Source organism: Lepidochelys olivacea (genome assembly GCF_965140295.1).
Source record: "Lepidochelys olivacea isolate rLepOli2 genome assembly, chromosome: 22".
Classification (NCBI taxonomy): Eukaryota; Metazoa; Chordata; order Testudines; family Cheloniidae; genus Lepidochelys; species Lepidochelys olivacea.
This window is the reverse complement of record NC_140432.1, coordinates 13,284,708-13,307,552: the sequence shown is the minus strand read 5'-3', so window position 1 is coordinate 13,307,552 and position 22,845 is coordinate 13,284,708. Positions and strand designations below refer to the sequence as shown.

Below are 22,845 nucleotides of genomic sequence, written 5' to 3'. Positions count from 1 at the left end.
ACCTTTGGCTAAGTGTGTGTTTAATTGCTTAGCTTTCTGAAGAGGCTTCTTTAAAGCAAAGAGCTTGGTATGACTGCTTTATAGCCTCTGATGGAAAAGGCAACACACTCCCAAACCAAGCAGTTTGGCAAATTACTAGTTTTACAGTAATACTAGACACTTCAAAGTGAGCAATCTTACCTGACACTTTCTGCCCACATTCGCATGCCTTTGAGGTGTGGTAAAAAGTCCAACGCCTAGTGTGTAATTTTGGTGCCTGTTAAGGAGATGTCTGACCTATAACTGCATTCAACTGCAAACAAGTTTTATATGTTGTCTAATCAAAACAGTGCTTGCTTTAGGTTTTTGGCAGAGGAAGAGTCTCTAGCCAGCTGCTATGTCAGTTTGCTTTCCAGAACTTTGTTGTGTTGGAGTAAATATCAGCCTACATATCTGAAGTCATTCAGGTCTGCCAACCATAAGTGGCGTGAAGTCCCAGCCTCACTCCTTTCTTCCAAGGAAGAGAGCCCTAAGAGCTGAAACCCATGCTCAAAGCAGTCAGTCGAACAGACCAAAATGCTATGGGGCCAGAACACTGGTAATTTAGGAGTACTTGTGGCACCTTAGACTAACCAATTTATTTGAGCATAAATCCGATGAAGTGAGCTAGAGCTCACTTCATCGGATTTATGCTCAAATAAATTGGTTAGTCTAAGGTGCCACAAGTACTTCTTTTCTTTTTGCGAATATAGACTAACACGGCTGTTACTCTGAAACTGATAATTTAATAACTTTAGGTCAAGCAGCAAAAATTCTTTTAATGCTTCTATCTGAGAACTAGACCTGAAGCAAAGCCAGTCTCACTAAAATACTCATAATTCCTGATAAGCTACAAGTTACTTTTCTTTAACCAAGTAGGATGAATCAAGAACAAAAGCCTTTTGATGCCAATTAAATAAGTTTTATTCCTTAGGACATGAATTGCATTTGCACTTGTTTACAGTACTGATAAAGTGCAATGGTGTTCACCTTCCCTGTGCACATGTTCAAGTATTTAGAATGCCTAAAATGCCCGGACACAATTTATACAGCAGCTCAAATATGGAATTTTTTTTAGCCTGCCACTGCACCCAGCCTTGAGTCCTTCAATTCTAAGAAATAGCCAGCTGTGGAATGCTGCTTCCAGTGCATTTAATCCACCTCCTCAATGGTTGGTCCAGATGAGGCCCCTCCAGATGGGGCAGCTCCACCACCAGGGAATCCACCAGGCATGCCTCCAGGCATGCCTCCTGCACTCTGGTACAGCTTGGTGATGATGGGGTTGCAAACCTTCTCCAGCTCCTTCTGTTGATGTTCAAACTCTTCTTTCTCAGCAGTCTGGAATATAGAGAGCAATTTGCACACTTGCTGCAAGTGTGCCCCTGGAAGGCCAGCTCAAGAGCCAGCCTACTGTTTATAACCCCCCCCCCCCCCATTTACCTTGGGTCAGGGTAAAGATGGCACCTTGAGAAAGTGTACTTAAAGCAAACCCCATGCAGGGGCAGGCTTGCACTACTCTAGTCAGTTTTCCTGGGTAACAAGGATGGGTGTGGCAGAGTAGTATGCTAAGCTAGGTGTTTGACAAGCTACAAAGCAATTCAGACTCTATAACTAGATGTAAATAGAGACAAAAAAAGTTAAGCAGAAGGAAAGCTATAGGTTAACAGAAACCACTGCTAAAGAGCTTGAGACTTATGTAATCTGCATTAATATCCTACAGGAGAGTTAGAGACACTGTCAGAACAGTTATGGCAAGGAATTGCTGGTTATTCACTAGTGCAAGAAGTGCACTCAGGAAGCCCATTTCTTTTAGTGTAGTTGGTAACTAGAGTCTGATCTGACATGGTCTCTTTAAAAGGGAGGGAGACATCTTGTAGCACCAGGAGAAACATTAAGGTAGTCTTTTAGAAAGGAAGATTTTATGGTCGCTCAGACATCCAAGGAAGGTACTTTAAGCCAACATAAGTCTTTCGACTTCTGGTGGAAACTACGAATGGCTTTGGAATCATTTTCATCATAGCGACCATTAGCTACCTCCTGCCACCCAAATCTAAGCCAATAGCTACAGCGCCCCCCCCCCCATAGAAGCTACGAACCCACCTTGGATTTTGAAGCTGCCTTCTGTGTAGGCCATTACAATACAAAAAGATACTAGTTAAGATTACAATGGCAGAAGACTTGCCTGGTTGTTGCAGCACTGATTAAATGTGCTCATTTTCAGGTTAAAACAAGTCCTGGAGCTTTGTTGGAACTTTTAATTCTGATTTTTGGATTAAAATGATCTCCATGAGAGAAATTTTAAACATACCTGATTCTTGTCCAGCCAGTTGATAATTTCATTGCATTTGTCCAGGATTTTCTGTTTGTCCTCATCACTGATCTTGCCCTGGAGCTTCTCATCTTCAACAGTGGCCTTCATATTGAAGGCATAGGATTCTAGAGAATTCTTGGAAGACACCTTATCACGCTGTTTCTCATCTTCTGCTTTGTATTTCTCTGCTTCCTGGACCATGCGTTCAATGTCTTCCTTGCTTAAGCGACCTGGAAGATATGGTAAGTTAGTTGCACTAATGACAGGTTTCAGAGTAACAGCTGTGTTAATCTGTATTTGCAAAAAGAAAAAGGAGTACTTGTGGCACCTTAGAGACTAACCAATTTATTTGAGCATGAGCTTTTGTGAGCTACAGCTCACTTCATCGGATGCCTCTAAGGTGCCACAAGTACTCCTTTTCTGGTTGCACTAAGTTTGTGGGCCACATTACTGTAAGAAATTGTTCTCATGGAGTGAGATTTTTAGGCTTTAAACTATCAACCCATGGTTCCTTTTTGGAGTATGCAGAACAAGACAGTCCAGTGTTAAGAATTTACTGCCTGTGTAATTTGCAACATGGTTTAACATTCCCTATCAGCACAAATTGGTGACCAGGCAGCTGCTTTAGCTTGGGGCATACCCCAGCAAGCTGGAAGTTTGGGAAAGGAGCTGGAATTGGTGGTTCCAGTACCACTGCAGCAGTAAGATTGGCCTTTCATTCTATCACTGGATTATTTACACTCACCCACTTCAGGGGAACATGATGCAGTCTTACAACTACTGCAGCCACTTTACACCCCCAAAGGGCTATGCACTGCCTACCTTTGTCATTGGTAATTGTGATCTTGTTCTCCTTGCCAGTGCTCTTGTCCACAGCAGACACGTTAAGGATGCCATTGGCATCAATATCAAATGTTACTTCAATCTGAGGTACGCCCCTTGGAGCTGGAGGGATGCCAGTCAGCTCAAACTTGCCCAGCAAGTTGTTGTCTTTTGTCATGGCTCTCTCCCCTTCATAGACCTGAAGTGGGGGGGAAAAAAAAAAAACAAGGACCAACAAGAGGAGCGTAAGCATTTTGCTATATGAAGTTTTATCTGTTACTTGCAACTAGTATTTTCAACTTTATTTTCATAAGGATCAGGAAGTCAAGTGAAGTATGTGTTATGGTCGCTCAGACATCCAAGGAAGGTACTTGGAGCCAACATGGGTCTTTCAACCTCTGGTGGAAACTACGAATGATTTTGGAACGTTCTCATCATAGCGGCCATAAGTTACTCCTTCACAAATCAACTCTCAAAATAAGAGTTCAAACCCACCATGTCTTGATAGTCTGCTCAAGACGACTGAACTCATCTGCAGATAAAACTTAATTATAATTACAGTACTTCCTTACAAGTTAGAAGTTTAAACTGGGGGTTTTCAGTACCTAAAACTGATTGAGGTTATGCTGCAGTACAGGGGCAGTGAATGTGAGTAGCAGCAGTCCCTTAACCATTTGAAGAATAGTTACCCCAAACCAGATACATACCTGAATAAGTACACCAGGCTGGTTGTCAGAGTAAGTGGTGAATGTCTGAGTCTGCTTGGTGGGGATAGTAGTGTTTCGCTTGATCAGGACTGTCATGACACCTCCAGCTGTCTCAATACCAAGAGATAGAGGAGTGACATCCAACAGCAGCAGGTCTTGTACATTCTCAGACTTGTCCCCAGACAAGATGGCAGCCTGAACAGCTGAAAAGAAAGTAGTGTCAAGACACTGCAAAAAAAATACTGTCACTGGGAAATGGAGGTTTCTTTTAACTCGCTCAGACATCCAAGGAAGGTTTTAGCCATCATCAGTCAACTTCTGGTGGAAACTACGAATGGCTTTGGAACCAAATTCATCAATGCAAGTAAACTGGAAAGATGCTATCCCATAGGATTTAAGCAATACACTTAGTTGAATACGTGCATAAGTGATTTGTCACGGATGCTATAGCAATCCATAGGTCACCAACATTTAATCACTTACTAGCCATAGCTGCCATGGCTTGAGTATTGCGTTAGTTTTTCTACACTTTACATATACCCATCCCTATGGTCAAAAGGCCCAGCATTAGACACCACAAAAGTTATGGGGGAATTAGTTACCTGCACCATAAGCCACAGCTTCATCAGGATTGATGCTCTTGTTCAGCTCTTTGCCATTGAAGAAATCCTGCAGCAGTTTCTGAATCTTGGGGATTCGGGTGGACCCACCAACCAGTACAATATCATGGATCTGTGATTTGTCTAGTTTGGCATCCCGCAGGGCCTTCTCCACAGGATCCAGAGTGCCACGGAACAGATCAGCATTTAACTCTTCAAAACGAGCTCTGGTAATTGAGGTGTAAAAATCAATGCCCTCATAGAGAGAGTCAATCTCAATACTGGCCTGAGTGCTAGAGGAGAGTGTACGCTTTGCACGTTCACAAGCTGTACGGAGACGGCGAACTGCTCTCTTGTTTTCAGTAATATCCTTCTTGTGCTTCCGCTTGAATTCAGCGATGAAATGGTTGACCATACGGTTATCAAAGTCCTCCCCACCCAAGTGGGTATCACCTGCAGTTGACTTTACTTCAAAGATGCCATCCTCAATAGTGAGGATTGAAACATCAAAAGTGCCACCACCAAGGTCAAAGATAAGGACATTCCTTTCAGCTCCAACCTGGAAGAATAGAGTGTTTTCTGTTACGGATGTGTTAGAACTCACCATTATTGAGCTAACTAGGAACAATCTACTATGCTGTTTAGCTGTGCTATTACAACTTGCTCACCTTCTTGTCCAAACCATAAGCAATAGCAGCAGCTGTCGGTTCATTGATGATCCGGAGCACATTGAGACCTGCAATGGTTCCAGCATCTTTTGTGGCCTGGCGCTGGGAGTCATTGAAGTAGGCTGGTACTGTGACCACAGCATTAGTAACAGTCTATGGACAGAAAAAGAGTCACAATCAGCTGAGACCTTCGTCTACAGGGTATATGACTATATGAAACCAAGATCAAGCTACGTTTGAGACCATTAACCCCTTAAATTCTAGGAGAGTTACCGGAGGAGCTCAGCTCTTAAGTCTCACCTTCCCAAGGTATGCTTCCGCAATCTCCTTCATCTTGGTCAATACCATGGAAGATATTTCCTCTGGGTAGAAACTTTTGGTCTCCCCTTTGTACTCAACCTGGACTTTTGGCCTGCCAGCATCATTCACCACAGTGAAAGGCCAATGTTTCATATCGGACTGGACAACAGTATCATCAAATCTACGACCAATCAGCCGCTTTGCATCTAAAAGAGTTAACTATTGTCAGTAATAATTCCAATTCACCATTCTACAAAAGCATGCTGACAACACTTCAGTTATGTCCTCTGTTTTAAATTCAAATGAGGCAACTCCCAAAGTAACTCCCCTCCCCAAACACCTAGCCATCTTGTTCAGTGGCACTATGGAGTGACTCCTGCCACAGTAGGAGCAGACTTAAACCATCCTATCTACTGGTATGAGGACAACAGCAAAAAAGTCCCCACTTTATACAGTAAATGGAGGTTGCATGATTTAGAACAGTAGTTTTCAGCCTTGGGATGTGCAGACCCCTCTGCCCAATGTTTTGTGTCTGCAGATTACAGGTTGAAAACCCACTGATTTAGAGCCTTAACCTGTATACTTAAACTGAACTCAATGAAAGCTGAAAACACAATAAGCTTAAAGATGAACTGGGATCATTCAGGACTATGAATGGAACTGGAGTCTAAACTTATGCCTCATGCCAATTTGAGCACCAACCTGCACCACAGGATGTACTTTAAAACAGATGGCATTTGTTCCTTCATTCCCAGAATTTGTTGATTGAAAACAAAGGCATTGCTGCCTAAACTGATGCCAACATGGAAACAATGGAGATGCAGGCCTCTAGTTCCTTCCATCTACATCCAACTTAGAGAGCCCAATTCTGCATGAGGATATACCACCTAACAAGCAGAAGAGCTATAGTTTATGCTAGCTAAGCAACAATACAGCAACCTTATTCAGTTTAATATTCTAGTCCCAATTTAAAAGGCTCATGTCTTTTCTTACCAAAGACTGTGTTAGTAGGATTCATTGCAACTTGGTTCTTTGCAGCATCACCAATCAGCCTCTCTGTATCCGTGAAGGCAACGTAACTTGGCGTGGTCCTGTTACCCTGATCATTGGCAATGATTTCCACCTTGCCATGTTGGAAGACACCAACACATGAATATGTGGTGCCAAGATCAATTCCAACCGCTGGTCCCTTAGACATTTTGCCTGTAAAGGAGAAGCTTGTTTACCACATATGCAAACACTTCAGTTTGTTAGCCCATGTTTAATAAACTCCTAAGTCAGATATAAGACAAAAGTTAACAAAATCAATGTTTTCCTTTTAAAACTCTGAAAGGATTAATAATAGCAAAGTTTAAACTTCATGAGTTTAGTAGCAGATGTTTCCATTTGCTTCTGTGCAAAGTATCAATAATTAATGTGGCGCTGAGTCACCAATTAGCTACTAGAATAAAGGCACAGGATGCCATGTGGCCTCAAAGTGACGCAAAACAAAAAGAAACTTACCTAAAGAGACAGAGTCCCTTACAATTTAGTAGCTAAAGGAACCACATTTACAGCTAAGCCTTAAGGCCACACAGCCTTTTGGTCAGGCAGGCAAAGACTCAGCCCAGGCCTGGGGCACAGAACCTCCAGGCATGGGGGGGGGGGGGGCCGCCGGCGGGGCGCGCCTCATTCCGGCCACGTGGGTGGGGGGGGGGGGGGGCCGTTGCATGCTGGGAAGCGAAGTCCCCCCACGGCCCCACAGCCGCCTTCCTCGAGCCACGCGGCCAGGCCCCGTGGAAACGCAGCCAGGAAGCGAGGCGGGCGGAGGAAGGTTGGCGGGGGGGGGGCTGAAAGTCCCCAGCACGCCTCCCCGCGCGCCCCGCCGCACCACGCGCTCTCGCGCCTGCGCTCTGGCCAGCCCCTGCGGAACCAGCCGCTGAGGCGGTGTCACGTGGACAGTTGTCCCCCTCTCCCCCCCCCCGCCCGGAACCGGCGCGGCGCAGGGCAGGCGGGACGGGGGAACAGCTTACGCCGGCCGGAAACCGCAAGCAGCATCTCCCCGCCTCCCCCACCCGTGAGCCAAGAAGGGGGGGGCGCCTCCCTTCTTCGCGCCCCGCCGCAAGCCGGCCGCAGGGAGCCGGGGACCCCGCCCCGCGGCAATGCGGGCCACCCACCCCGGGGAAGTCCTGGGCAGCGAGCGCGGCAGCCGGCTGAGGGGAAGCTTCGGGGCCCAGGGCCCTTCCTCCAACTTTTGGGGGGCACCGAGCCAGGTGGAAACGAGGCCGCGATCCCCCTTCCCCAGAAAGCCCGGCCGCGCTGCGGGTCCCGCGCCAAGAGCGGCGAGCCCGGCCTGGCGCTCGTCCCCGCCCCATAGTCCGGGCTCGCCCCAGTCGAGACAAGGCCCCAGTCATACCTGTTGAGCGCGAGGTAGCTCAGGGCCGGGAGAAAACGATGATGCGGGAGCTGCAGTGCTGAATGAGACCGGCTGCTTGCCCCCCACACGCTTTATATACCCCCTCAGAACCTTCCAGAACTGACGCCCCCCTTCGCCTCCAGCCGGCCAATCCTGCCGTGCTTCCCCCCGGCAGGAGCCAATCGCGCTCAGCGGAGCACGCCCCCTCAGTGACGCACACAGGAAGGAGGCGGGCCTGCCGGCCGGCGTTCTCGAACCTTCACACCCGTGCCCGGCGAGGGAAGGGGCAAGTCGCCGGACGGGGTGGAGCGGAGGGAAGGACGGGATCCAATCAGAGCTCCAGGCTGCCGCTTTATTTGCATAAAGAGAACTTCACGTCGGCCAGTGGGGAGAAGGCGGAAGGAAGGCCGGTAATGTAACCAATCGTGTCACAGCGTGGCGGCATTTGCATATTTCGAAAGTGGGAAGGAAGCGAGAGACCAATCCGCTCGCGGAACTACCCGAGCTGGTTGCAGATGCGGGCGGGGAGGGAGAGCGGGGAAGGGAAACAAAATGGCGGCTTAGCTGTCGCGATGCGGGGAGGGGGCAGGGAGCCCAAAGGGGGCGCAATCAGGGGCGCGCCGCCCAGGCTGGGGGCCACAGGGGAAGCCTCGTACCCGCAGTCCCTCCCTCCCCCCACTCGCACAACAGCCATGCCCAGGAGCCCCGGGGGGGGGGTGTGCCTCTCCCCGTCCCATGATGCACCTCTCCTTGCTCCCCCCTGTGTATGGCGGGAGATGCCAAGGGCCCCCCCCCCTCCCCTTTCCCCGGCTCATGCCCTGCAACATGCCGCTGGCGGCCTGTGGTGTAGAGGCTGCAGCTGCCGGAGGGGTCCTTCAGTCGCTGTAGAAATCCGTCCCCACCCATAGGTGCTGGAACTGGGGGGGGGTGGAGGTGTGTGTGAGGGGGGTGTGCTACTGCACCCCCTGATTTGAAGTGGTTCCCATTATACACAGGATTTACAGTTTGGTTCAATGGCTCTCAGCACCCCCACTATAAACATTGTTCCAGTACCCCTTGACCCTACCAGAGGCAGGCAGCTCGGAAGAATTCTTCTGTCACGGAGCCCTGTCTACACCAGGGCATAGGTTGGCATAGCCACGTCTTGAGGGAGAGGGGGGGCCAAGCGTTTCACATCCATGAGTGATGTAGCTCGGTTGGCCTGAGTTTTAGGCATCCCCCAGTACAATCCAAAGCAGCGCCACATACCGGGTGGGGTAATGTGGCCTAGTGAATAAGGCACTGGGCTGGAATTGGAGAGCCCTAGGTGCTAGTTCTGGTGTTGGCCAAATCACATCACCGCTCAGTGCTGCAGTTTCCCCATCCCTAAAATAGGGGTGATGTTGCTTCTTGGTAAAGCGTATTGAGCTCTGCTGACGAAAACTAGTATATAAGAGCTATGTATTATTAAAGGCAAAAAAAAAAAAATAAACCCCTCTCCCACTGCCTGCTTATCCATACACTTCAAGGACAAGTGTTCCCTGTCAACCTTTGAAAACAAGTACAGGCTCAGGTTAGATATATTACCATTGGTTTGTTTTTGTTTTGTTTATTTTACTTTTCAATAGTAAATGTTTAGGGAATAGTCACAAAACAATTTCACGTTGAGAAATTGAGTAACACTGCTTCACAGAAAGTGTAATCACCATACCTCTCCATCACATACTTCACCCACCATGCCAGACTAGAAGTATTGACAGGGCAGATCAGCCATTGGCTCATCTAACCTAATATCCTGTCTTCACCAGTGGCCAGGACCCAGCTGTTTAATTCCTATGTATCCCACTCTGCAATATTATACCACAGGCTTCTCCATAAAGGGATAAATCAGTTGACTAAGTAGCATGGGTTCATTTCCAACAATGGCTAATGTATGATATTTGAATGGAGAGCATGCACTGTTTGCATCTCACCATATAATACCAGACCATATGGGACGCAGTGTTGTCCAGTGGTTAGAGCACTAGACTGGGACTCAGGAGACCTGGTTTCTCTTTCTGGCTCTGCCACGGGCCTACCAGGTGACCTCGGGCAAGTCACTGCATCTCATGCCTCAGTTTCCTTTTCTGTAAAAGAGGGGAAATGATACTGACCTCTTTTGTAAAACACTCTGCAATTTAATGAAAAGCAGTGTAGATAATCTAGCTATCATTATTACTGCTTCCATGTGTTGGAATAGGTGAATAGTCCATTTTGTCTGCTATGCTGTCTCCAATAGTGTCCAATGCTGAATGCTTCAGAGGGAGGCAAAACAAATGTGTCTAGTTATTCAATCTTCTATTATGGAACATTAGAGTATGCCACACCAGAACTTTTTGAGGTCCATTTTGTCTGATATTCGGCCTCAGACAGTGGCCAATTCTGGATGTTTTGTTGAAAGGTGGAATCCTGTTCCCCTACATAATGTACTTTGCTATCTAATATACAATAGGATTTTTCATAGGAAAATAGGTCAGTGGGCTTATCAGGTATTCTATCACCAACAGTGGCCAGTGCTACATGATTCAGAGGAAGGCATAAAAACCTCCACAACGTAGTGCAATACAGTACCACCGGGGAGAATGGTAGTTGTTTCCTAAACCAGCTGGTGATCATTTTATGTCCTGAAACAATTGACAGTACTTGTAATTTTTATCCTAGCAACTGCAAATGCTGTTGTTATTTATAATACATCGGCTAATGCCTTTTAAAAATGTACTTAGCTGTTTACTTCAAGGAATATCTCGCAATATAATAAAACTCTTCTAGCAATGAGGGTCAAACTGCAGCCTTCCTTTTTATCCTTTGGCAGGGGAGCAGGTGAAGATCCTCCAATTTCCCCCCACACCTTAATTCCCTGCATCAGATCAAATGAACTGTCAGAGGAAAACTGGCCCTATATTTGTCAGAAGGGGTTGCTTTAGGGTGATGCAGAGTTTTCTCCATGGAGGAAAATCTGGCCTCAATGGGATCTTTTCAATCCCACATTTTAATTCTTTGTAAGCTTCTCTTGCCCATAATCAGTGCTAATGTACTAAAATAAACCAAGGGATAACAATGCAACAATCTCCACATTATTTATCTGAGTAGAAATATATATAGTAATCCACAGCCACATGCCACTCATAGTTCATGCTGTCAAAATGCGTTGTTGCAGCAGAAGTGTCCCAGCAGAGCGGGTGCATTTAAAATAGCAGCTAGGAAGGACGTTTGTGGAGAACTGTATTTGTTCACCTATAATATGCTTCTTTAGGAACCTTTGATACAAAACAAGCATATGGCCCATCACAAACCCTAAACAGTCATACCCTCTGAGGCGAAACGATGGTCAGATATCTGATATTCGAATGCACCCCTATATTCACCCTTTACACACCATTGTAATAATCTTTGTACAAAATATGCCTTGTGAGGTATCATTTGAAAACTAGTGACTCACTGGTCAATAATATCATGATGGACTGTGTATAGCAACATTATATATGTGGAAGGTTATAAACATAAGCTGAAATTAGATCTGAAATATGTTTACCAGACAAGTGTGGGTAAACAAGTTCTCAAAGACAGAGGAGACAGGAACAAACCGATCTGCATCATAGCAAACAGCATGAAACCCCTTTCACCACAAGATTCCTTATCTCTGTCCTCACAGCGGGAATAAATGGGTAATCCTCTAGAAACTGCATTTCAAAGGGGACTGGACTATAAAAGTGAGGGGCAAAAATACGTCACAGTATCTTTCACTATTCAGCTCTCTCTTTCACCTAAGAAGACAAAAGAAACAGCCTTTGGACGCCGATCCTGGCCTGAGAATTTGGTCATATGGTGCGGGACTTCACCCTGGACCAAATTTACTTTGTTACGTTTTAGTACTAGGAAGCATTTTATCTTTATTTCTCCATGTCTGGCTTTAATGCTCATATGTGCATTCCCATAAAACCTATCTCTTTGTAGTTAATAAACTTGCTTCATTCTTTAATCAAAACTAATCCAGTGGTGTGGTTAAGCTGGGCTGTGGGGTAACTCTATTTAAAGTATCAGACTGTTGGATATTGATCCCTTTAGCAGGGGCAATGGACCTAAAATATCTGAACTGTCCAGGAGAGGGTCGGACAGTGCAGAGTATACATTTTGGGGGGGATATCTGATACTGGGAATTTGTTGGGGTCACCCTGCAAATAGTAACCAAGGCTGCTGGAAGCCAGAGTGTGGCTGGTGTTTGCTGACAGGCTTCTGGGGTCAGAGGTGCTGGACTAGGGTTGTGGCTATACACAGACACTCAGGGTGTGACCTGCATGCTGGCAGGCTGTTTGAGTTGCACAAGAGGGTGCTACAGCAGGAAAGCACTGTGAGACACCCCAGGTTGCAGGGCAAGGGTGACACAGCCCCTCTCTGGTCTGGATTGTACCCCAGAATGTCATAATATCATAAACAAGGTCAGGCCTGCTCAGTGTTACTGTGAATTGTTTAGATTCTTTAAATGAAGTAAAAATCTCCATAATAAAGTCAATGGGAGTCTGCCTGAGTAGGAACTAGAGGGCCAGATTCTCTCCAGTCCCTGCATTGATATGCAGTGGGAGAGGGTTCAAATTGCTTTCCCTCCCCTGTGCACAAGGACAGCTTCAGAGTTCTGTTTAATAACATTTTTTCTGCTCCACACTAGCTCCGCCACCCTCCCCTCACTCAGCTGTCTGAAAAGGTGAGGACAGGGAAAGTGAGCCTTCACCTCAACAGAGCTGGTTGGGTGTGGAGCAGAGAGCATACTGCACCCCCTCTGGGGTACACACTCTAGGAGCCTGGCATTCCTCCTGAGGCCTCCAGCCACATTGCAACCCCTGCAGGACACAGTGCAGAATTTTGCCTTGAATAAGGACCTCACGATTTGGTCAAATCTAATTATTTTGTTAGCGTCTAGGGTTTTGTGAGGCTTCACTGATGGCAATGGATTGTCGTTGTTGCATTTAATTTTATCATTTGCAGTTCTGTAGGATCTGAGGCCTGGTCCACATCTAAAAGTTAGATTATCCTAGCTACATCAATCAGGGTTGTGAAAATGTCACACCCTGTGCAATGTGGTTAAGAGAATGCCAACTGCATACCTTTGCATAAAACTTCCAAGCAAGCAGGAAAAACCAGAATCTTTGCAATGGAAATCAGTTAGTTTTTAAGGGTTTTATTGTCATCCTGCACACAGTTTAGTAGATCCCAGTGAAATGTGAAATGTTCGGGTGTAAGGGTGAATTTCTGTGGTTGTCTTTATTGTGAACAGTATTTGTCCCTACTCACAATATCTACCGTACCTTATTAGTTTGAAATTTGCACCCTCAACCTAAATACCATCAGTGAAATCCTACCTCCATTCAAATCAATGGCAAAATTCGTATTGATTTCAATGGGGCCAGGATTTCATTTCCTGTTTATATGTAATGGCAGGTTTCAGACTAGCAGCCGTGTTAGTCTGTATCCGCAAAAAGAAAAGGAGTACTTGTGGCACCTTAGAGACTAACAAATTTATTTGAGCATAAGCTTTCATGAGCTACAGCTCACTTAGCTCATGAAAGCTTATGCTCAAATAAATTTGTTAGTCTCTAAGGTGCCACAAGTACTCCTTTTCTGTTTATGTAATGTGTTTAGTTTAGACTGTAAGGTCAGGGGCAGGAACTGTGATTTCCTCAGGATTTCTAAAGCACCAAACGCTGTAAGTACAGAATAATTATTAGTTTCAAGACACTCTTTTACCAATGCAGGGCTTTTGCTTGATGTCTTGCTTGATTGTGTATAGTGTAATAAAGCTCAGAAAGTAGAGCATTTTTACTAGTTTAATTCAACTGCAGACTTTTTAAGTGCAGCATCTTTATTAAAACAAAAACAAAAAACCCCAAATAGTTTTATTAAATTGTTGATTCAAAGGAATCTATAATAAATATTTGTTTTCCTCTGTGTTGCTCAGACACAGGACAAGTACACCAATTATAACAGTTACTAGAAGAGAGAAGTAAACTCAGTTTAGCCACTGAGAAACCAAAGAAAACTACGTAAGAATGCGAGCAATCACATTATAGCAATAATTGGTATACATCATAACAGTAAATGCCTTAAATACAATATTTTACAAAAAGTTTGGTTTATGGTTAACTGAATTGTTTCCCTTTGAAAACTCCTGATTGTACCATGATGAACTCAGAAAATGTCCCTTTGAAAATGAAATGCTTATGATCCTTTTAAATAATCTTTTCCTCACATTCCCTTTGTTTAGTTAGCTTTTTTCTTTTTGGTTTCATATTTAGCAATGAAGTTCACTGTTGATTTCATTTTAACCTGTAAGATCATTGGTATCTGGTCTGAACAGCAGTATCATGGCTTGTACTTTGCTAGTTTCAATAAAAGAATGGCAAGTTTAGCTGGGAATCTAGAAGAACAAGTAAAGGCTCAAAAAGAATATACAGTATCTTGTATCTAGATTGGCTCAGCCAACTCGGCTTTTCGAATCCTTAACCTCCATTCTCTGGTAATAAGCCTTTGGGTGCTCAGTTATAGATGTCTGTAATGAGGAAGTTAGTACAATACTTACTTATATGAAATACATGTTCCCAGCAATGACTTAGAATTTAGTGAGGGTATGCTGGGTGAAATTGTAGCCTTTTGTCATCATTTAAACAACAACTGGTGAGATTCATCTCTGTGCAGAGGGCCAACACAAAAGCTATGCACTACTTAAAAAGTCCTGCTTATCCCACTACATACACAGGTTGCACTGGTCTAACTTAAATCTTTTTTTTTTAACCAACTTCGGCCTGGTCTACACGAGACAATTAGGTCGGCATAACTTTGTCGCTCAGGGGTGTGAAAAATCCACACCCCCTGAGCGGTGTAATTAAGCCAACCTAAATCTCCGTGTAGACTGCACTAGGTCGATGGAAGAATTTAAGTGTAGACAACCCATTAGCTAAACTGGTGCAGACCCGTGGATAAACACTCATTTTGGTTTAAGACTGGCGTATTTCAGTTTAGCTTCAACCTGCTCCTAATCAACTTGAGCTAAATCAATACAAACTAGGTATAATGTTGATTTAAGTCTTTTGCACTGGTTTAACTGCACTAATTTTAAAGCACAGGCTTAGTTAAATGGGTGCAACTGCACCTAACCACCTGCTTTATGAAGGGGTAGGTCAATGAGAAACATCTTTGCATTTTGGCTAGTAATGAAAAGATTGTAAGTGAAACAATATCGTGGCCAACAACCTGCACTGCAGTATGAAAGCAGAAGATCTAACCAAAAGATAATATAATTTAGGCTTTTGCAATGGGCTTTCAAGATTAGATGTGTGACTCCAGACTGTTTCCCTTGCACAACGACGCTGATATGTTGCACCTCTGAGAGTGGTAATATTGTATTTTGAGTAAGGGAGGGAAGTGAATATTTTTGCATGTGAAGATTAAGGGGGTTGGTTACTGTTATTAGAAAGTGAAGTTCTCCAAGAATATAGGCCATCCAAAATTCCTCATGGATTCCCCCAAATGGCTATGGAACTCTATCCCCTGATAGAAGAAACATTCAGAAGTTTGTGTTTGATCAGGTTTTGGTGCCTCTGGGGACATCACAAGCAATTATTTTCTAAAGTCTTCATCAAAGAGTCTAAAATACTTGGCCTCTGTCAGAAAAGGAGGTTAACTTTTAACCCTCCAATGAAAGACTTACAGATTCATACTTGCTCAGTTCTCTGTACAGTACCAGTATGTTTCCAATGGACTTCTTCCATGGGATGGAGAAAACCCTCTCCCATTGGTAAGTGTAAAACTCAGTTACCATAATTATTAAGTCCTGAATTTAGGAACACAGGAACATATGATTTGCTGGATCAGACCAACGGTCCATCCGATCTAGTTTCCTGTGCCTGACAGTGGCCAGTACCAAGTGCTTCAGAAGAAGATGCAGTAAATACCATGCTGGGCAATTATGGAATAATCTGCCTGCAGGGGAAGTTTAGCCCTAAAATTTACAAGTCGAAGAATGAGGGTTTTTATCCCCTATTACTGTTTATCCTATCTAATATAATTTGTCTGTTTCTTGTAAATGTTGAATACTTTTTGGAGTCATGCTATTTTCTTACCTCAGTAATATCATGTGACATTGAGTTCCACAGGTGAATTAAGGATTGTATAACAAAAGTATTTGATTTCAAATTAGTTTTAAATTGGTTGTCTATTCCCTGTGTGCTTGCCTCACAGCATGCTCCACCAATGCACCTCAGCCCTTACTTGGAAGTATGCGAGACAATTCCACCGCACTGTTCATTCAGCTGTGGGACTGTTTACAAGGCTTCTGCAATACTGCTCACCCCAGACATGTGCATCATCATCTCTGGTACCAAGAAGGGCACTCTCCAAGTTCATCCTCCAAGGCTTTCTATGCTATTCAATCACTAGCCCTCACCTCACAAGAGACCGCCTTTATTTGGGATTCGGGGCCTGATTATGATCTCACATAGACTGATTTTACCTTTTTTAGTACCTTTTGGTGATTAATATTGGTGTTAATAAGAGCAGTATCGGGCTCCTTTACAGTGGGGCCATGTCGATATTCACTCAGTCTTCAGTTTCCTCTTGCAATTACTGTACCTGCATCCCCTAACAATGAAGGTCCTTTCTTCAGCACAAAGGTTATTTCTATCTGTTATATTACTGCTGCTTCTCAATACTGATTTGAGTTATTATTTGCTGTTTGGATTGACTTTTTGCTCCTACAGTTATTTTGCTAAAAGGCGTAATGCAAAAATATGAAGCAGCTGACAATTCCCTTTGAAGGTGATCAGAGGACTATCCTCACCTAAGATACTGCCTCGGAGGACAAGAGAATGGCTCATTTACCAATTTCTCAAAAACCTGTACAAAAGATTTTTTTCAAAACCCCTCTGGAATATTTTATGTCTTGTGCCTCTCTTGATCCCTTTTTAAAAAAATCCTGAGATTTGTTTCCAGGCCCCAGAACATTACACTTAATTTTCACAGTGCTCAGCTGTCCAAATTTTCAGCTATATTTTCAGAGTACCCAACACTCCCTTTTTTAATATTAACTACAAAATAAAGCCCCCTTTTTTCTCCAACTTCAGGACTCTTTAAAAAAAATAAGAAGTCAATGTCTGAACCACACTATAGGAATATGCAGAAAGAGATGAAGTTGAGGGCTTCTTGTGGAGTGAATAATCAGAAGTGGTTAAAAAAAAAAAACTACCCAGGAAAATAAGCTAATCTAATAATTCTTATATGGCTGGTGGCGTGTACAGTAGTTCTGGATGGCTGGAGTCTCAGAATAGCAGGTGAGCAGTCAAACGGTCTGGAAGGCCCTGCTCTGAGCAGGCAGCATGACTGGGGTGGCTCCCATTTTCACCAGGGTGGCATGGTTAACTTTCTTTGGACCAATTTCCCTTCCCTCTGTCTCCACCCGGCTGTACTGAGGAGGAGTTATATGGGGGGTGGCTTCCGTGGACAAAGTCCGTTGGCTGCGAGAGGCACTGTTGGCTGTTGATCTGGTTGAGGAGGAGCCTGAACGTGAGCTTCTGGAGCCAGAGGAAGAGGAGCCAGGTTTGACTAGATGGGCTTTTGGAGCCTCTGCATCTTCTCTGCAACCAAACACGAGAGATGGCAGAATTAAAATACCATGAGAACAGGAATAGTCACACCCACAGATTATACCATGTTGAGTTGCCACTAAGATCAGGAGATACTTCTTAAGATTCTGTATCATTTGTAAAAGAGATAAATAGCCTAGTGGTTTGATCAGGGTGCAGGGACTCCTGAATTCTATTCCATTTGACATCTGACTTGCTGTGTGACACTGTGGCAGGTACCTTAAATTCTCCGTTTATCAGCTGACCTAGCTGTAAAATGCATTTAACAACTCATACCTCACAAGGTTTTATCACTTATTTGTATCTGTAAAGGGCTTTGAGATCTCTGGAATTAGTGCAGAGGTTATGTGCAAAGAGTTCAGGTACTGATGGCCTCATTCTGCAATCCCCACTCAGCATGAATAAGTACTTACTTATGTGAGCAGAAACCAATGGGGCCAGTCATGCAGTACTAATAAATGCTACTGGTGTAAAGAGGTCCACAGTCAGGCATGTAAAAAAGGAAGAAGATGAAGCAGAGTGGGGAGAGATGGGTAAAAAGATGATTTAGCAAGAGCCAGAAGCTGGGACTGAAACAAAAGGTGGAAGGGAAATGGAAAGCGAAGGGTTGAAGCAGAGAAAACAGGCCAGGAATCAGTCTGTAGGCTGGGGCTTAGTAAAGTAAGCAGCTTAATTCCATCATACAGGCATTTTAATAGCTGTCCTGACCTGTCAAAGGGCAGAGAGATCCACTGCTGAATGGATTATATAGACCCCTGCCTACCGTTAAATGGATGTCAAGTGAGGGCAAGGACTCCTTAATAATCAGAATTAAGGGTGAAAGAAAGTGAGGTGTTCTCCAAGGGCACATCTTGCTGAAATACATTTCCTTTTCCAGGAATTTCTCTACTGAGAACTTCGGGCAAGTTCTGGTAGGGACTAACTTCTGTTGGCCTCATTATGTACCCATTATGAGTACATCAACCCTGTATCAGCAGTGGTGTTACATCAGCACTGGATAGAACTTCAGTCTCCACTCTCATGCTGGGAGAATTCTTTCACTCAGTGCTAAAGCCAGAAGCAAGGAAGGGTGTTCATCACAGCCAGAGAGACTGCAGGAACATCCCTGTCCTACAGACAGGAATTGGAGTTGAAAATAAACCCTTCAAACAGTTAAGAAGTTAAAGGAAGTTCCATCTGAATTCAGTTTAGGAAAGAGATAAATAAAGGCTTAGGGAGGGGTGGAAACTGTGTGTGAGTGAATGAGTCAGAGAGTGAGTGGGTTGTATTTTATCTTAGATCTGCCCTTGGAACACAGCGTTTTATATCTCTGTATTTTATTTTCACTGCAAGATCTCCACAAAATGGTCTCGAAGCATCTTAATGACTGTTTACATGCTGGTGGGTGTAAAGTCAAGCTTCTTAACACAAGGTTCGTAGAGATTTTAGCTTGTTACTTGACAGACAACGGAAACTATCTGTTAACCGAGATCATGCTGGGTATGTGGGGGCCTAAAGACTTACCTGATTTCATTTGCAGCCTCTTCTTCTTCATACCTCTTCTTTTCTTTCCTCCTTTTTGTCAGCCACACACTCAAGAAGACCAGGGAGATTCCCACCACCACCCCACACACTGCTCCGGCGACCATGCCAACACTTCGGGCATCTGTTATCCCAGAAAACAAATGTGCGTGTTAGTAGATTCTCCACAGAGTCACAAAGCCAGACTCCGCCCCACGCCCCATTCTCCTGCATCACTCAGATTTCACGGAATCACAGAAATAGAAATGTAGGGCTGGAAAGGGTCTTGAGATGTCATCTAGTCCAGCCTCCCTGTGCTGAGACAGGACAAAGTAAACCTAGACCATCTCTGACAGGTGTTTGTCCAACCTGTTCTTAAAATCCTCCAGTGATGGGAGTTGCACAACCTCCTTGAAAGCCTGTTCCAGTACTTAACTATCCTAGTTAGAAAGTTTTTCCTAATATCTAATTACATTGAACAATCAATATGTAAGCATTATGGGGTGTGAGTCAGGACAGAATTTATTTAATTAATCCAATTATTTAGGCCTTGCCTACATGCCGGAGTTGCACCAAGTTAACTTACAGTGGTTTTTAAACCAATTGAGTTGAGTCAGTGCAAACCCCGGTGTGGTAATTCTTATTTAAGAGTGGCTTAGTTTAGTTTAGCTTAAACCTGTTCCTTTACTCTTGCCTACACACAGAGTTTGCTGGTTTAACTTAAAGTGAGATTTTAAACCGCTTTAGTTAAATTGATGTAAAAGGCTGTGTGGACACTCTTTTTTCAGTTAAACCAGGTTTATTTTTGGATTATTTTAAATGAATTAGGTATAGGTTTAAGCTAAACCGAAATATGCCATTCTTAAACTGCAGTGTGTCCACACGGGTTTTTACTGATATAACTAGATTGGTTTAAAAAGAAATCACACCTTCAGTTAAGCAATTGAAAATTTCTTGTATAGAAAAGGCGTTAGATTTATAGAAATGCTAAAAATGGCACCTATCCCCATGCCCTGGGCATCCTTGACTTGTCTTAAAAAACACCCTAGGTCAAGGGTGGGCAAACTTTTTGGCCCAAGGGCCACATCAGGGTTGTATAGAGGGCTGGGTAGGGAAGGCTGTGCCTCCCCAAACAGCCTGACCCCCGCCCCCTATCTGCCTCCTTCCACTTCCTGACCCCCTCAGAACCCTCCACCCATCCAGCCCCCCCGCTTCTTGTCCCCGGACTGCCCCTTCCCGCCCCAACCGCCTCCCCGGGACCCCACCCCCTATGCAACCCCCCCTGCTCCCTGTCCCCTGACTGACCCACCCCCTATCCACACCACCGCCCGCTGACAGGCCCCCCAGGACTCCCACGCCTATCCAACTCCCTCTGTTCCCCACCACCCCCCAAGAACCTCCACCCCATCCAACTGCTCCCTGTCCCTGACTGCCTCCCCGGGACTCCCTGCCCCTTATCCAACTTCCCCACTCCCCGCCCCCTTACCATGCTGTTCAGAGCAGCAGGGCTGGCAGCCCAGCTGGAGCCAGCCGTGCTGCCCGCATGGCGGGGCGTGGCAGCGGGGGGCAGCAGGGGAGGGGCCAGGCGCAAGCCTTCCTGGCTGGGAGCTCAAGGGCCAGGCAGGATGGTCCCACGGGCCAGATGTGGCCCACAGGCCGTAGTTTACCCACCTCTGCCCTAGGTGCAGTGGTACAATTTATGATAACACCAGTAAGCCAGACAACTGGAAAACTCAAATCCCCCTCTCCTTTGAACAATCCATCACCTTACAAGTCGCCTCTCTTTCCCTTGGTGCCCCAACACCACCACCACCACCACCACATACACACAATTTTCAAATGTGTGGGGGAAAAGATGATCTTTGCATCATCATCAGATTTAGGCAATTTCTGACTGGGATGGGGATAAATTGCAAAATGCAGAGAACGCTCACACCAGGCCCCTTTTGTATATCCCAGTGGTGTTCCAGCTCCACCCTCGCTGTTGAGCTCACCTGTGAATTGGACACCCTGAGTTTTGAAAACCCAGGAAAAATGTGTTCTATGGATTGATTAATTTCTAAACGTAGATCTTGGGACACACAATGCAGTGTACTAGCCATAGCCTTGTATCCCGCCCCTTTTCCAGGCGTGCACACAACTCCAGCTGAGGTGGTTAACCAGGTGTGACATCCTAATCTCTGGTCTTTATGCAGAAGTTGTCAAACATGGATTAGAAATGAAATGCGGCAAATGTCATTTTTAATCAGCATGTTATTTCGTTTCACAGTAAGTCTTTTCAGGCTGTTTTTAAGAGAGCTTCCTCTCTTAATTGGGACAGATGCTTAATTCTGGATTGGGGTGTTATAGTTAATAGTCCTCTATTATACAGCCAGTAAATTTGTAAGTACATGTACCACCTGAATGCTCTGGAAGCTCAGCAATTCAGCATTATTCCCAGTGCTCTGCCAGTCTTTCCTTCTCAGAGGCAAAGGAAGCCAGGTTTCTGCACCTAAAGTATTTTTGTACAACCCTAGGTTATACCAGTAAATGTTATGTAAACCCATAAAGTCAATAATGAGTAAGGAAGAGCTACTTCAGATTATGCAAGTATTCAGGTTAAACCAAAGGTGTGGCATTACTCCTGCACAGAAACAGCTTTTATCAGCACAGGAGACTCTTTGGAGGTACTGTTAATTGTTAAAGCACGCTGGATACTCGCTACCCTCTGATACTCACACTGCACTGTCACCTGCACAACACAGTTCTCTTGTCCAGCCTCATTGTAGGCAGTGCATTGGTATAACCCTGTAACCATCTGTGTGAGATTCTTCATTAGAACTTGCCCAGGGTTAGAAATGTCTGAAATGGAAACAAAAAGAAGCAAAACAAATAAAGAAGTCATAAAAATTAGGGGAAATGTTGTCCAGTGGTTAGAGCACTGAACTTGGACAGAGAAGAACTGTATTGTATTTCCAGCCCTGCCACTGACTTTCTGGGTAACCTTGGGCAAGTTGCTTGACCTCTCTGTCTCTCTCTCTCTCTTTCCCCTCCAACATTTTTGTCTTACCTATTTAAGTTGCAGGCTCGTTGCAGCAGAGACTGTTTCTCACTATGTTTGTACAATGAGGCTCCAATCTTGGGGTGGGGTTTCTGTGTGTTATTTTAATACAAATAAATAATGCTAAGAATAAACAGTTTGCATTTCTATAGGACCTATCATACAAAGATGTCAACCCACATTAAAAGCAATTAATTAGGCCTCAGAACACCCTGAGAAGTACTATCATCATTGATCATATTGTTGACATTCAACAAATAAAGTTGAATACTTAGATTGTAAGCTCCTCGGGACAGGGACTGTCCTTTTTGTTATGGGGCCCTGGCACAATGGGGCCCTGACTTATGATTGGAGCTCTTTCTCCATACTGCACTACTTCTACTCAATAGCCTCTATTGTAATGACAGGGCAATAGGCTGAGAGCAATTCAGTATTTGCCCAGCGTTACAAGATCATCCAGTGACAGAGCTGGGAGTAGGGAGGAAGAGAGGGTAGGCCTCTTTCTTTTTCCTTAGGGGTGGCTCTTTTGTTTGTTGGAACACCATGAGAACTGGGACGGGGCCTGGGGTGACTTACTGACTCGTGCCGTGGGTGGCAAGTGTCCGACTTTTCCTTCCTTGTCACTTACGCGCTGCCACTGGTACAAGATGGGTGCTGTGCCGGAGGCAGAATTGCACTGTAAGGAGAGTTCCTTTCCTTCAAAAAGCTCGCCTTCCACCCAGCATTTGGGCTTGGAAGGTTTCTCTGGAAGAAACAGGTTGGGGGTTTGGATCATTAGTTAACTAAGAATCTGGTGTGAAATCCTGCCCTTTCTGAACTCAATGGGAGCTTTGCCACT

At 44.8% G+C, this 22,845-nt stretch overlaps 2 protein-coding genes across 2 annotated transcripts in view; both read right to left on the bottom strand.

Annotated features, from left to right (window-relative positions):
* Positions 1-918: 918 nt before the first annotated feature.
* On the bottom strand, positions 919-7,963 carry HSPA8 (heat shock protein family A (Hsp70) member 8). The gene is made up of 9 exons (XM_084611688.1): positions 7,821-7,963; positions 6,419-6,628; positions 5,426-5,631; positions 5,126-5,278; positions 4,461-5,016; positions 3,859-4,061; positions 3,152-3,350; positions 2,327-2,559; positions 919-1,356 (listed from the first exon to the last, which is right to left on the bottom strand). Exons 2-9 carry the CDS (start codon positions 6,621-6,623, stop codon positions 1,171-1,173), a joined length of 1,941 nt encoding a protein of 646 aa, XP_084467814.1. The 5' UTR covers positions 6,624-6,628; positions 7,821-7,963; the 3' UTR covers positions 919-1,170.
* A 5,676-nt stretch (positions 7,964-13,639) lies between these two features.
* The window catches only part of CLMP (CXADR like cell adhesion molecule), a 72,831-nt gene continuing 63,625 nt past the window's right edge, over positions 13,640-22,845 (bottom strand). The window contains exons 4-7 of the mRNA XM_084611940.1: positions 22,584-22,751; positions 21,686-21,808; positions 18,971-19,112; positions 13,640-17,458 (exon numbers count right to left, since the gene is read on the bottom strand). Coding sequence (XP_084468066.1) covers positions 17,164-17,458; positions 18,971-19,112; positions 21,686-21,808; positions 22,584-22,751 — 728 coding nt within the window. The 3' untranslated portion in view covers positions 13,640-17,163. The remainder of the gene's footprint in view (positions 17,459-18,970; positions 19,113-21,685; positions 21,809-22,583; positions 22,752-22,845) is intronic.

Excerpts from the sequence above, each read along its gene's own strand:
- HSPA8 (XM_084611688.1), bottom strand. The coding sequence starts at position 6,623 with ATGTCTAAGGGACCAGCGGTTGGAATTGATCTTGGCACCACATATTCA. Across the intron at positions 5,279-5,425 it reads CGGAAGCATACCTTGGGAAG|ACTGTTACTAATGCTGTGGT; the intron begins GTGAGACTTAAG and ends TTCTGTCCATAG. Across the intron at positions 4,062-4,460 it reads AGCTGTGGCTTATGGTGCAG|CTGTTCAGGCTGCCATCTTG; the intron begins GTAACTAATTCC and ends CTTTCTTTTCAG.